At 52.1% G+C, this 14,978-nt stretch overlaps 1 protein-coding gene across 1 annotated transcript in view; it reads left to right on the top strand.

Annotated features, from left to right (window-relative positions):
• The window catches only part of LOC137458238 (E3 ubiquitin-protein ligase rnf213-alpha-like), a 79,028-nt gene that overhangs the window by 24,170 nt on the left and 39,880 nt on the right, over positions 1-14,978 (top strand). The window contains exons 26-34 of the mRNA XM_068169875.1: positions 100-293; positions 465-620; positions 1,283-4,855; positions 9,492-9,625; positions 10,619-10,714; positions 12,878-12,993; positions 13,201-13,326; positions 13,881-13,942; positions 14,338-14,482. Of these exons, the coding sequence (XP_068025976.1) occupies positions 100-293; positions 465-620; positions 1,283-4,855; positions 9,492-9,625; positions 10,619-10,714; positions 12,878-12,993; positions 13,201-13,326; positions 13,881-13,942; positions 14,338-14,482 (4,602 nt within the window). The remainder of the gene's footprint in view (positions 1-99; positions 294-464; positions 621-1,282; positions 4,856-9,491; positions 9,626-10,618; positions 10,715-12,877; positions 12,994-13,200; positions 13,327-13,880; positions 13,943-14,337; positions 14,483-14,978) is intronic.

Below are 14,978 nucleotides of genomic sequence, written 5' to 3'. Positions count from 1 at the left end.
TTTATGCCCTCCAGGAGACCATTTGCTTTCTTGGCCATGAGGACACCTTGCTGGCTCATGCTTCAGGGTAGACTCATGATCATGTTTTCCCTCCCTCAGGGAAGTCTCTCTTTGTGGAGTCCACCATCAAGAAGGTCCATGCCAAGTTGGGTGGCACGCTACCGCTTCACAAGACCATTAGGCTGATGGAGTCAGACATCGATTACCAGTTCCTGGTGGAGGAGCTCTTCTCCATCAGGGAATCCACCACTGAATCTCAGCCCAGCATCTTCCATATTGACGTGTCTCCAGTGGTGAGTGCTTCAAGTGGACTAGCGGTGTTGGAACAGAGGTGACCACAGAGTAGGGGCAAGAAGGAGGTGGAACCTCAAGTCCAACCCAGTCAGAGCAATGAGTGTAGTTTGGTGGACCTTGAATCCATTTTCATGTGGGTGGCTTTGGGTTGCTTTCTTCCACTCTGGCAGGTATCAAAGGGTCTCTACCGGCTTCTGGTTGACCTCTGCATCCTGCGACACATCCAGAGGCCTGATGGCATCGTCTGGAAGTGTCAACCTTCTCACCTCTACTTGATTGAGTACCTGGCAAGAGGGAGTGGTGTCAGCAGCACAAAGAAGCAGGAGGTACTTTGATGGGGTCTGCAGGAACCCTCAAGGTTGAGCATGAATCAAGCAGCTACACTCTGAGGTCTCCACCATAACACTGGAGGGTTTAGAGTCTTCCCTCTCTAGTGGGACAATGCCTTACCTAGGTAGAAGCAAGGAGGTCAAGCATGCCTCTGTCAAGAGCTCAGGGGCCTCTACTCAAGAGTTTTGGTGGGAAAAGGAAACTTTGTCATCCCAGTTTTGCTGTAGCTTCCACCTGACATACATCTTGAAGGCCAGTTTGCACCTGAGCCATGCTTTGGCATCACTCAAGGTGGGAAATGAACCCCCAGATTCATTAGTGGATGATCATCCATCTGTAGTTCCTCACCATACCTTGACTATTGACTTGGATTAGGTCCTTACATCTCCAAAATTATTTAGTGGAGCAGGAGAAGGTGTTTGAGACAATAAGATCACCCAAGTCAAGACAGGATGTTGGCCAAGACAGAGATTCCTGCTTTCAAGAATATTCTTGGAGAAATTATGATGTTTCCACCGTTTTTTTTCTCCCCAGACTGACCAAACATTTGTGACCAGGAGGAGAGACAAAGAAGGGAGTTTGGAGATGTGGGTGAATGTGGGAGGTTGGGGAATGGTCCTGGGGGTCCTGGTGATGACTTGTGTCCTCTTGCTTGTAGATGTCCATTGAAATGGAAGAGAAATTCCTGGATCTTTTTCCCACTGTGGAATGTGTATCACCACTGCGGGTTCTCACCACACTGGGACGTCCCAGCTCTGTCCCTTCTGAGGAACTGAGGGAGGAATATTTTGACTGCAATAAGCTCAAGAGTGAAGCCTTCCAAAGGTCCTACCAATACCTGAGAAGATACAAAGAGAAGGGAGACCTTGACCACTTCACATTTGTCTCTGGAAGTGTCCAAGGGACAGACAAGGAATGCTTGGGGTGCTTGATGAAATTCTGTGGGAGAAGTGACCCCTCCTGGACCGAGCTCAGCAACTTCAGCCACTTCTTGAACTTCCAGCTAATGAAGTGTGAGGAATCAGTCTTCTGCAGCGAGCTGGTCCTACAAGAGCTGCGTGGCTTCAAATCCTTCGTCGTCAAGTTCATGGTTGCCATGTCCAAGGACTTTGCCATGCCTTCCCTCAACATGTCTGACGAGAGTGTGCCGAGGCAGCAGAGCAGGGTGGTAGACAATGTCCTGAGCGGGTACCAGCTGAGACGCAAGTGGGAGCAGGATTCTCATCCTTACATCGTCTTCCATGCTGGAGGTCATTCCATGGAGTTCTTAGGGTTCCACATCAACCAGAACTTTGATGCCATTGATGCTTACTCCCAGGCTGTTCTGGAGACCAAGGTGATGAGCCCAAGTTTGCACAGGAACTTGGTCCTCCAGAAGGTTCCTTTCAATAGGAAATTTGAGACCTTATCTCGAAAGGAGCAGCTGGAGACCCTCTGCAGGGTCTTTGGCGTGGAATGCCAGAATGATCCAGATCCTTCCTACCAGCTGACTTTGGACAACACCATGAAGATGTTGGCCATCTACCTGCGATTCCAGTGTGGCATCCCTGTCATCATCATGGGTGAAACAGGCTGCGGCAAGACAAAGCTGGTGGAGTTCCTGTGCAACCTGCAAAAGGCAGGCAAGGAGGTTCAGAACATGCTAGTGGTGCGTGTTCACGGTGGCACCACCTCCAAGACCATCCAGGAGAAGGTCAGGCAGGCCATGAAGCTGGCACATGACAACAGGACAAAGCACAACGTGGACACTGTGCTCTTCTTTGATGAAGCCAACACCTCGGAAGCCATCTTTGCCATCAAGGAAGTCCTGTGTGACCGCAGCGTCAACGGAGAGCAGATCACCACCAGCTGCTTGAAAGTGGTGGCCGCTTGCAACCCCTACAAAAGACACAGTCAGGAAACCATTGAGAAACTGGAGAAAGCTGGTTTGGGCTACAGAGTCCGGAGTGAAGACACCCCGGAGAAGCTGGGGTACATCCCTCTGAGGCAGTTGGTCTATCGGGTGCAACCCCTCCCCCCCAGCTTGGTCCCCCTGGTCTGGGACTTTGGGGAACTGAACGAGAAGACTCAAAACCTGTACATCAGGGAGATCGTGAGGTCCGCCGTGGGGAAGGAGATCCTGGCTGGAAATTTGGAGGTCTTCACCAGTGTCATTTCAACCTCCCAGAAGTTCCTGAGAGAGAGGAAGGACGAGTGCAGGGTTGCCAGCCTTCGAGACATCGACCGCTGCATGAAGATCATGCTCTGGTTCTATGGCTTGCGGGACCTGCTCTTCCAGCAGATGGATCGGAAGAGGCACAGCGAGGGGGAAAATCAACCAACCTTAGACCCTGCACAAAGGGCTTTGGTCCTCTCCGTGGGGACCTGCTATTACGTGTCTTTGGAGAGCCGGCAGCAGTACCTGGAGGAGGTGGCCAAATGCTTCCCGGTCTCTGCGGCTTGGCTACAGCAAGAGATTGAGTTGTGCCAAGAGGTCTTCCTTGATAACTTGTCCATCCCGAAGGCCACCGCCTGCAACAGCGCTCTGCGGGAGAACGTCTTCATGATGGTTGTCTGCATGGACCTCCGGGTTCCACTCTTCCTGGTTGGGAAGCCAGGCAGCTCCAAGTCTCTCTCCAAAACCATTGCCGTCGATGCCATGGGGGGGATGTCATCAGCTAGAAGCCCCTTGTTTAAAAGATGCAAAGTGGTCCAGCTGGTCTCCTTCCAGTGCAGCCCCTATTCCAAACCTGAAGGCATCATCTCCACCTTCCGGCAATGCGCTCAGTTCCAGAAGGGCAGGAACCTGGATGAGTTTGTGTCTGTGGTCCTTCTGGATGAGATTGGTCTGGCTGAAGACTCGCCTGACATGCCCTTGAAGACTCTCCACCCTCTTCTGGAGGACGGATGTGTTGATGATGAGAAGCCAGAGGCTTACAAGAAAGTTGGCTTTGTGGGCATCTCCAACTGGGCCTTGGACCCTGCCAAAATGAACCGGGGTCTCCTGGTCTTCAGGAATGAACCCAGCAGAGAAGAGCTGGTGAAGACAGCCAAGGGCATCTGTGCTGACCAACCTCACCTGCACAGAATCGAGTATTTGTTCCCCATCCTGGCCAGCTTCTACTGCAACGTCCTGGCCAGGCAGAAGACGGAGTTCTTTGGGCTTCGGGACTTCTACAGCTTGATCAAAATTGTCGTGTCCTACATGCGGGACATGAAACGCAGCACCCAAGAGGAGCTTCTGGTCAAGGCCATCCAGAGAAACTTTGGAGGTTCAGGAGACATCGACCCTCTGGAGATCTTCCAGGGCTGCATCAGTGACATTCGTCTCACCAACGTGGCGAGAACCAGCTGCATCCGTCTGCTGCAGGAGAACCTGGGGACACAGCAGCCAGGCTTCATGTCCAGGTACCTGCTGCTGCTGACCACCAACAACGCTGCCTTCCAGATCATCCAGATGATGAGGCTCATCGATCTTGGCAACTGTGACATCATCTTTGGTTCTGGCTTCCCACGGGATCAGGATTATTCCCAGGTGTGCCGCTCTGTCAACCGGGTGAAGATCTGCATGGAAATCGGCCGACCTGTTGTCCTCCTCAACATCCAGAACCTGTATGAGAGCCTCTACGATGCCCTCAACCAATGCTTTGTCAGCCTGGGGGACAATTACTATGTTGACCTTGGCCTTGGGACCCATCGGGTCAAGAGTCGCGTGAAGGAGGAGTTCCGGTTGATCGTCATCGAGGAGAAGAAGGTGGTCTACAGCCAGTTCCCTACCCCACTGCTGAGCAGGCTGGAGAAGCATTGCTTGGACATGAACACCATCCTCAGCTGGCAGCAGCAAGACCTGAAGAGGGACCTGGAGGAATGGGCTGGGTCGTTTGTCCATATGGAGAAGCCTGACGTGTTGGTGACTCAGTCCCGTGCTCCGGTCCCCAAGGAACACGACGTCTTCATTGGCTTCAGTGATGACACCTCGGCTGCCATCGTGCTGGAGTGCTCCCAGAACATCTGCTCTGTGGTCTATGAGTGCGGTGGAGACATGGTCCTGTCCACTGCCAGAAGCAAATTGGTGGCCTGTGCCACTCCTGACTCCATCCTGCGCCTGAGGTACTCTGCTCTGGAGAACACTGAGGAGATCCAGGACCTCTACTTCTTCAAGCAGAAGCACAACAGCCTGGCCAGCCTCCTACGGGAGGCAATGAACCAGCAACACAACAAGGAGAACACTACCACCGGGACGTGCCTGCAGGTACTGGTACTTGGCTGTGGAGCACCCAGGGGTGCTGTTTGCAAGCGTGGTGGCCCCATGGTCTTGGTTAAGGCAGGACAGTGATGGGTTAACATCCTCCCTCTACCTCACAGAATCAGTTTGGTTGGAAGAGACCTTCAAGGTCATCAAGTCCAACCATTGACCCAGCACTGCCAGCTCACCACCAGACCATGTCCCTCAGCACCACATCTACACTGCTTTGAAACCCCCCCAGGGAGAGGGACTCTGCCTTTGCCCTGGGCAGCCTGGGCTTGACAACCCTCTGGGTGTCATATCCAAACTAAACCTCTCCTGGTGTAACTTGAGATCATTGCCTCTTGCCCTGTCATTATTCTTTGGGAGAAGACTTTGACCCCCCCACCTTGGTCCAGCCTCCTTTCAGGGAGTTGTCTAAAGTGATGAGGTCTTCCCTCAGCCTCCTTTTCTCCAGGCTGAACAACCCCAGGTCCCTCACCTACTTCTCACAAGCTCTCTAGAACCTTCTCTTTGTTCTTGTTTTTCATGTTCTTATCTTGTCCTTCTCCTTCTTCCTCCTTCTCCTCCTTCTCCTTTTCCTTCTTCTCCTTCTCCTGCTGCTTCACCAGTTTTGGGTGAGTAACCCAAAACTGAACCCAGGACTCAAGGTCCTCACCAGTGCCCACTATAGGGGGGTAATTGCTGCCCTGGTTCTGCTGGCCACACCATTGCTGATACAAGTCACAGTGCTGGTGGCCACCTTGTCCTTGTGGGCAACTTTAACCTGCCAGACATCCACTGGTAACTTAACTCAGCAGAGAGGAGGCAGTCCAGAAGATTCTTAGAGCATATGGAGAACAGCTTCCTGATGCAGCTGTTAAGTGAGCCTACCTGCTTGACCTGCTGCTCTCAAGTAGAGAAGGGCTGGTGGGAGATGTGATGGTAGGAGGCTGTCTAGGGTGCAGCACCCATGAGACAGTGGAGTTTTCACTATGCAGGGAAATAAGGAGGAGCAATAGCAGAACCCTGACCTTGGACTTCCAGAGGGCAGACTTCAGCTTATTTAAGCAGCTAATCCAGAGAGTCCCCTGGGTAGCAGCCCTCGAGAACAAAGGGGTCCAGGACAGGTGGACCTACTTCAAGCAGGAACTCCTGAAGACACAGGAACAGCTGTCCCAATGTGCCACGAGATGAGCCGAGGGGAGGCTCTGGGCCTGGATGAGCAAGCAGCACTTGAAGGAATTAGGGAAAAAAAGAGGCTGAATCACCTTTGGAAAGCGGGGAGGCAACTCTTATGCTTAAGGATGTTGTTAGATCATGTAGGAGAAAAATTAGAGAGGCAAAAGCCCAGTTAGAACTGAAGGTGAACAATGCTGTTGAGGACAATGAAAAGAATTTTTATAACTATATTAATGGTAAAAAGAGGGCAAGAAGAACCTCCACTCTATTAGACATGGAGGGGAATGTTGTAACTGAAGATGAGGAAAAGGCTGAGGTACTAAATACCTTCTTTGCCTCCATTTTCAGCAGCAAGGCAGGAGGACTCCAGGATGACTGGCCTCCTGAACTGGTAGATGGGGTCAGGGAGCAGTACAGTGCCCCTGCAATCCATGAGGAAGTAGTTAGGGACTTGCTGAGCCACTTGGATCCTTACAAGTCCATGGGACCAGATGGGATCCATCCTAGGGTGCTGAGAGAGCTGGCAGATGAGCTGCCAAGCCACTCTCCATCATTTACCACCAGTCTTGGCTCACTGGAGAGGTCCCAGATGACTGGAAGCTGCCAACGTGGTGCCCATGCACAAGAAGGGCTGGATGGAGGAGCCTGCAAACTCCAGGCCTGTCAGCCTGACCTCAGTGCCAGGCAGGCATCTGCACACCTGCATGATGGCCAAGGGATTGGGCCCAGCCAGCATGGATTCAGGAAGGGCAGGTCCTGCCTGACCAACCTGATCTCCTTCTATGATCAGGTGACTGCCTGGTGGATGTGGGGCAGGCTATGGATGCAGTCTGCCTGGACTCCAGCAAGGCCTTTGACACCATCCCCCACAGCAAACTCCTGGCCAAGCTGTCAGCTCCAGCTTGGGCAGCAGCACTCTGAGCTGGGTTAGGAACTGGCTGGAGGCTGAGCCCAGAGAGTGGTGATGAATGGTGCCACAGCCAGCTGGCAGCCAGGCACTAGTGGTGTCCCCCAGGGATCAGTGCTGGGCCCCAGCCTGATCAATATCTTTATTGATGATCTGGATGAGGGCATTGAGTCCATCATCAGTAAGTTTGCAGATGGCACCAAGCTGGGGGCAGGAGTTGAGCTGTTAGAGGGTAGGAGAGATCTGCAGAGAGACCTTGCCAGGCTAGACAGATGGGCAGAGTCCAAGGGCAGGAGATTCAACATGTCTAAGTGCCAGGGGCTGCACTTTGGCCACACCAACCCCAGGTAGTGCTACAGGCTGGGGTCAGAGTGGCTGAGAGCAGCCAGGCAGAAAGGGACCTGGGGATATTGGTTGATAGTAGGCCGAACATGAGCCAGCAGTGTGCCCACGTGGCCAAGAAGGCCAATGGCATCTTGGCCTGGATCAGGAACAGTGTGGCCAGCAGGAGCAAGGAAGTCATTCTGCCCTGTGCTCAGCCCTGGTTAGGCCACACCTTGAGTCCTGTGTCAAGTTCTGGGCTCCTCACATTGAGAAGGACATTGAGACTCTTGAATGTGTCCAGAGACGGGCAACAAGGCTGGGGAGGGGTCTGGAGCACAGCCCTGTGAGGAGAGGCTGAGGGAGCTGGGGTTGCTTAGCCTGGAGAAGAGGAGGCTCAGGGCAGACCTTCTTGCTGTCCACAGCTACATGAAGGGAGGTTGTGGCCAGGTGGGGGTTGGTCTCTTCTCCCAGGCAGCCAGCACCAGAACAAGAGGACACAGTCTCAAGCTGTGCCAGGGGAAGTTTAGGCTGGAGGTGAGGAGAAAGTTCTTCACAGTCATTTGCCATTGGAATGTGCTGCCCAGGGAGGTGGTGGAGTCACTGTCCCTGGAGGTGTTCAAGAGGGGATTGGATGTGGCATTTGAAGCCATGGTTTAGTTAGTCATGAACTCTGGGTGACAGGGTGGACTTGCTGATCTCTGAGGTGTTTTCCAATCTTATTGGTTCTATGATTGTATGGTTACATGCTGGCTCATCTCCAGCTACTATTGACCACCATCTCCAGGTCTGTGGTGGGTTGAATTTTCCCCCCAACGTAAAATTGCCAGACCAGCTCAGTTGGAAAGCAAATGAAGCTGTAGTTACAAGCAAAACTACAATCTAAAATATGGAATGCAAAGAATATGTACAAAATATACAATATTGAGATATATTTACAATTTATAAGCAACACAAGAACCCCCCTGGGCAAAACCAGGGGGTTATCAATAGCTTCTGCCTCCCCCCCACCTCCCTCTTATGGTGGGTTAACGCCCATCCTGTAAACAGGGTGGAGGGCTTGCGAGCGCTTTTCCCTCCCTACAGGGCATTTTACCCCTGGGAAACTGAGTCTGTTCCACTTCCCCCTCCCTGCCCAGCTAGGGTATAAAAGGGAGGACATTGCAGCCATTAGTTCTCCTTTTTGACTCCTGCCTTTCCTGGGCGAGAGCTACTGCAGCTGCCTTCCTGCTCCTCTGCCACGTGGTCGGGCCTGATCCTTCTCCATCCTGCCTCTGTGCCTCTTCAGAGAGAGAGACTGGTTTTGTATTCTTGTTCATTTTTTTCCCCTCCCATCCATCCTTGTTCCTTGCCCTTGTGAACCTTACCTGTTATATATATGTATATATTGTTTAAAGAAAACTCTTTACCTCTCTACTTCCAAGCTGACTCCAAATTATTGCTTGGTGGATTTGCTCCTTCCCTTTCTTTTCTTTTTCCTCTCTGTTGGGAGGGAGGAGGGGGGAGCAGGGGAGAGATTCTCAGCTTCGCCCCCATCTGAGCTCTTAATTCCCAGTTAAGGCTCAAACCACTACACCCCTGTACATGGGATAAGAGAAGAAAGGAGAGAAGCAGAGAGTCGCTGGTTAGTACTTAGCCACAAGACAGGAACGCCTCCAAGGCCATCAGGGCAGCAGAAGCAGCAGGCAGTCCCTGCCTGAGCGAAGGAAACAAAGCACAGAGCTCGGTGCATGCAACTCACTTTATGCTCAGCTCCAAGCCAGAGACTGTTTGGACCTCATCATTGTTTTCCCTTCACAGCCAATGGGAATTTATTTACATTCTACTACTTTCTGTTCAAGATTTGTAGAAAATTTCCTAGGCACAGCCTAAAATTGCCCCAAGGTCCTTTTCCAGCAGGCAGTTTCCAGGCACTCTGCCCAAAACCTGGAGCCCTCATGGGCTTGCAGGACCAGCGCTTGGCCTTGGTGACTCATCCCATTGATCTCACCCATCAATCCAACCTGGCCAGATAAGCAACCAACAATTAATGATGGGCTCATGTCCACCACCTTTTCCTTTGTGGTCATCTGAAGCTGGGGTAGACTCTGACCTTCCTCCAGAGGTCTGCTCAGCTCTGGCTCAAACTGAGCTCCTCAAGTCACTTTCTGGCTGCCTGGAGATGAGTCCCAAGCTTCAGTGGAGATGCCCTGCAAAATCTCACCCATTTGAGGCACCAGGACAACCAGTTTTGAGGTCTCCTTTCTACTGCAGGTCTCCACCCATGCCAGGCTGCTCAACCAAAAGGACCTAGAAGTTCTGAAGAAGACCCTCAACCTCCCAGACACCATCCACTGCCTCTTCCTCAGCCAGTTTGACACTGAGCACGCTTTCCGCCAGGATCTCAGGTGGGCTCCAGAAGTTCAGTTCTTGAACCTCCTGGGTGGTTTCCACTTCTCTGAGGGCTTTGGGTGGGGTAAGAGCTTCCCAGGAGAAGATTTTGAAGAGGCTGTTTCATTCAAATCTCATGCCATTGCCGTTGGACTCTGCCCATCTGTCCAGCTTGCAGAGAGACCTCAACAGGCTGGACAGATGGGCAGAGTCCAAGGGCAGGAGGTCGAACACATCCAAGTGCCAGGTTCTGCACATTGGCCACAACAACCCCATGCAGTACTACAGGCTAGGGTCAGAGTGGCTGAGAGCAGCCAGGCAGAGAGGGACCTGGGGGTGCTGGTTGATGGTAGGCTGAACATGAGCCTGCAGTGTGCCCAGGCAGCCAGGAGAGCCAATGGCATCCTGGCCTGCATCAGGAACAGTGTGGCCAGCAGGAGCAGGGAGGCCATTCTGCCCCTGTACACTGCACTGGTTAGTCCACACCTCGAGTACTGTGTCCAGTTCTGGGCTCCTCAGTTTAGGAAGGAGGTTGACTTGCTGGAAGGTGTCCAGAGAAGGGCAACAAAGTTGGTGAGGGGCTTGGAACACAGCCCTGTGAGGAGAGGCTGAGGGAGCTGGGGCTGCTTAGCCTAGAGAAGACGAGACTCAGGGGTGACCTTATTGCTGTCAACAACTACCTGAAGGGAGGTTGTAGACAGGCAGAGGTTGGTCTCTTCTCCCAGGCAGCCAGCACCAGAACAAGAGGACACAGTCTCAGGCTGCGCCAGGAGAAGTTCAGGCTGGCAGTCAGGAGGAAGTTTTACACAGAGAGAGTGATTGCCCATTGGAATGGGCTGCCCGGGGAGGTGGTGGAGTCGCCGTCACTGGAGGTGTTCAGGAGGAGACTTGACAGGGTGCTTGGTGCCATGGGTTAGTTGATTAGGTGGTGTTGGGTGATAGGTTGGATGCGATGATCTTGAAGGTCTCTTCCAACCTGGTTTATTCTATTCTGTTCTATTCTATTGCAGAGATTTCTTCAGAGAGCCCCAGGACCAGAGGCTGCTCCTTGTGCAGTTTCACTTTGATGAGCCACAGAGCAGCAAACGGCTCCTGGCCTGTGCTAAGTAAGCAGGTGGCCTTCATCCCCTCCTCTTCCTCATCTTTTCTTCCTCCCCTCCTCTTCCTCATCTTTTCTTCCTCCTTCCTTGTCCTTCCTTGTCCTTCATCCTTTGTCATCCTTCATCCATTGTTGTCCTCTATTCTTTGTCCTGCTTCCTCCTCCTCCATCCTCCTTCCTCCACATCCCCTTCCTTCCTTCTCCTCCTCCTTCCTCTCCTGTTTCCTCCTTCCTTTTCTCTCCTCTTTCCTCCTCCTTCATCATTCTTACTTCTTCTTCATCCTCCTGCCTCCTCATCCTTTCTCCTCCCTCACCCTTCTTTTATCTCCTGCTATTTCCTGCTCCTTTCTATTCCTTCTTCTTCCTCCTTCTTCTTACTTCTTTTTCCTCATCCTTCTTTCTTGTTCTTCCTCCTTCTCTTCTACTCCTCCTTTATCCTTTTTGCCTCTTGTCTCCTCCTTCTTTCTCCCACCTCTTCTCTTCTTCCACCACCATCCTCCTCCTTCTTCCCTCCTTGCTCCTCCTTCATCCTTCTCTTTATTGTTCTTTCCTCCTCCATCCTCCCCACTCCTCCATCTTCCTTCTCCTTCTTCTTCATCCTTCTTCCTCCATCCTTCTTCCTCTTCCTTCCCCTTCACCTTCATCCTCCTTTTTCTTTCTTTGTCTTCCTCCTCCCTCTTCTCCATCCTCCTCCTTTCCTTTTTCCTCTTGCCCTCTTCCTCCTTTCAGGTCCTTATCAGAGACTTCTACTGCCCTTCAGTCTTTCTTTTCCCCATGAGACTCAATCTGGATTCCATTGCCTCCTTTGCCTCTGTGGCTGCAGCAGATGGTAACAACAGTGACCAGAGGAAAGTCTTCTTGGGATGAAGACTTGGGAACCACCAGGAAAGCAGGCTGAGATGACTGTAGCCATGGGTAGGGAGGGAGAGGAACCCTTGGAACATGGACCCTGATGGTGTCCACCTTGAAGTTGTTGGTCAACAGTAGCGAGAAATGAACCAGTGTGTGACCATGTGGCCAAGAAGGCCACCTGCACCCTGGCTCATATCAGCAATGGTGTGGCCAACAGGACAAGGGCAGAGATTGCCTCCCTGTAGTGGGCACTGGTGAGGCCACACCTTGAGTCCTGGGGTCAGTTTTGGGTTCCTTACTGCAAGAAGGACGTTTAGGGACTGGAGCAGGTCCAGAGAAGGCCAACAAAGCTGGTGAAGGTTCTGTAGAATAAGGAAAAACAGCTAGAGAAGTTCTGAGGAGTGGCTGAGGGCCCTGGGGTTGTTCAGTCTTGGAGAAAAGGAGGATGAGGGAAGACATGTTTTACCCTCTACAATTCCCTGAAAGGAGTCTGGAGCCAGGTGGGGGTCATAGACCAAGTGATGGGACACGAGGAAATGACCTCAAGTTGGTTGAGGGGAGGTTTAGGTTGGACATGAAGAGAAATGTCCTCACCCAAAGAGTTGTCCAGGCCTGGCTCAAGCTGCCCAGGTCTGTGGTGGACTCCCTGGAGTAGTTTCTAAGCCACAGAAATGTGGTGCTGAGGGCCATAGTTTAGTAGTCACCTGTGGTGGTTTAGGCTGGGTGCTGGCCCGGATGCCACTGCATAGACCACACCTGGGAGGTCCCAAGGGGTGGGCCCAGGCCAGGGGGTGGTCACAGGAGACCAGGTATTCCATTTCCCATAATGCCCTGCTCCCCTATAAAATGTCCATGCGAGGTCTTCATTTCCTCTTTCGTCCCCAGCTGCAGCCTAGGTAAAATGGCCTGAGCCGCCTCCCTTGGGCCTGCCCAGGCCGAAGGCTGGGTTGGGGGGGGAGGAAAGAGCCCTGGCGGGGTTTGGGTGTACCCCCAGGTGGGGATGGGATGTTCTTGGGCATGTTCTGGGATCTCTGTCTTTGTCATGGTGCTTGTGGCTCTCTGTAAAGCTTTCATTGGTGTTTGTTTTTAAATTGTTTTTCTATTTAAACTTTCCATCACTTTTGCAATCCCTTTGTCCGAGTCGTTGTTTCTGCCCTGTGGTGGGGAGGGGGTTTGCCCCAACCCATTACATCACCTGGCAGTACTGGGTTAGCCCTTTGCCTCAATGACCTCAAAGGTCTTCTCCAACCTAAACTAATCCATAATTCTATGACTGAATCTGGAAGGAACTAACTTTGATCTTCTGTGGTGCCTTCAGGTACTGCATCACAGATGAGCGAAGGAGGTCAGCCAATGCCCATCTCCTGCACGTGGTGCTGATCACCAAAGTCCCACGAGTCCTGGGTGGCTGCAGCTACCTGGCTTTTGACAGTGGTAAGGTCACTCTTGATCCTTTGGGTCAGGAAAAGGGTGGGAGGAGAAGACAAATACCTACAATCGCCTACAGGGAAGGCACGTGAAGTGGTGGATCTTCCATCTCGTGCTGGTGGATCTCTTCCATCGTCAATCTGAGTGGCCAAGCTCAGTGGCTGATGTCCCAAAAGACAAGAGATGTTCTGATCCATCCTCTTGCCTCTCCAGGTGAGTGGAAGTCCATCCACTTGGATGTCCTCATGCCTCCAGAGAACTTTAAGGCCAACCTTGGCCAGCTCTCCAAAATGACCATTGCTGAAATCTTTGCCAGCAGCTCTCAGCAGCTCCCAACAGGTAAGAAGCTTCCCACCACAAAGCCACACCCCACCACCCCCACTGTCCCTTCCAGAAAGTCACTGTCCCACCCCCTAACCTCCCACCCATTGAGAATTATGCTCCTGGATACAGCAGGTCCCAAGCTGTAGGTCCCAGGAACACTTGTTGCTTCTGAGGTCTTCATAGCTGAAGACCTCCACACCAAGCCCCCCATTCTTCAACTAGATGATAAAGTTGAACCAGAAATGGTTTGATCCCCTAAGTGATCCTGCTTTGGCAGAGGGTTGGACCTGATGATATCTCAAGATCCCTTCCAACCTCTAATGTACTGTGATCCATCACTGCAGGCCAGCCCTGGGTGTCTCCTTGCCTCCATCTTGTCCCTTAGAGTTCTCCAACCAGCTGCTCCTGAGGCTCTCATGTCATCAAGAAGCTGTTGGGTTGGTTTCCACTACAGCCCTATTTGACTTCTCCCATGTTGATGGGCAAGGTGCTCCAAACATCTCCTGTGGGTGGATGTGTCTCTTGCTGGGGTTTTGGAGGCTGAGCTGTGTGGTTGGTTGTGGTTTCAGGTTCTCCAGATGATGCCTCCATGGGGAGTCTCACTGAGTCAGGACTTCACCCCCAGGAAAATGTAGGACTTTTTATTCTTGTTTTCTCCTCATTTTAGTGGGGTTGCTCCTCATCAAGAGGAGGATCTTGGGCGTCAAGAGGACTTTTGGGACCAACTTTTGGAGGTCCTTGCTGGGGTTGGTACCTTGTCCCAGGTCTTCCTGGGTCACATTGAGAGATTGAAGTAGGGTGGTGATTTTTTAACCCAAATGTGAGCAGTTTGCACCAAGACAATTCCCAGACCCTGTCCTTGCTCCAGGGTCTGACTTAAGTAAGGCCAAGGGATGGTGAGATGGTACAGACCTTGGTGACCACCATGCTAAGCTCTGGAGGAGATGATGTCCCTGGACAAGCATCCCCAGGCAAATGAGAGCAAAGTAGCATGGAGCAAACAAGTGACCTTCAGGTGCTTTCCAGCCACACTTCCTCAACATGGATGCAATGATCAAAGGGAGCATCCAGAAGGCTGTGATCCAGCTGGAGGACAAGAAGGACAACAGCCAGCGCCCAACAGAGAGGATCCAGATCCTTCACAACTTGCTCTGCTGCCCAGGGAACGCTGGTAGGTTGTTATGGATTTATGAAATGAATATGGCAATATGACTGTTAATAAAAATATTAATAACCTTTCATTCCTATGAAAAATTGCCCAGGATGTATTCAGCAGGCTCCCTGCAGGGCTGGGACATTGACAGTGGGAATGTACAAAATTTAGGCAAATACAGCAATTTTAACAATGTTAAGCAAACCAGAAGGAGTAACAAGGAAAGAGAGAATGCCCAAGGAGCAATATGGCTCTCGACCACAGGGCAGGAGACTCAGTCAGAGCCATTAAGCCAAAGAGGCAATTAATTACTCACAGTTGATTCCACACAGGCAGGCAGTGCTGCTGCTGGGTATTGGCCATCCAGGGTTTTGGGGGTGCTCTCGTGCTCCAAGCACGGCTGGGTGCCAGCAGGACTGCCACGCGGCCTCGAGGCTGCTCTGACTTCAGCAGGACGGTGGTGCCACACGGCTGTTACTGCCACAGGCTCCTGCATCTGCCTGGGGAAACTGGC

Source organism: Melanerpes formicivorus, unplaced genomic scaffold (genome assembly GCF_026170545.1).
Source record: "Melanerpes formicivorus ecotype bairdi unplaced genomic scaffold, bMelFor1.0.p_v2 SCAF_234, whole genome shotgun sequence".
In the NCBI taxonomy this organism is placed as follows: Eukaryota; Metazoa; Chordata; class Aves; order Piciformes; family Picidae; genus Melanerpes; species Melanerpes formicivorus.
This window is presented reverse-complemented; position numbering and strand designations above follow the sequence as displayed.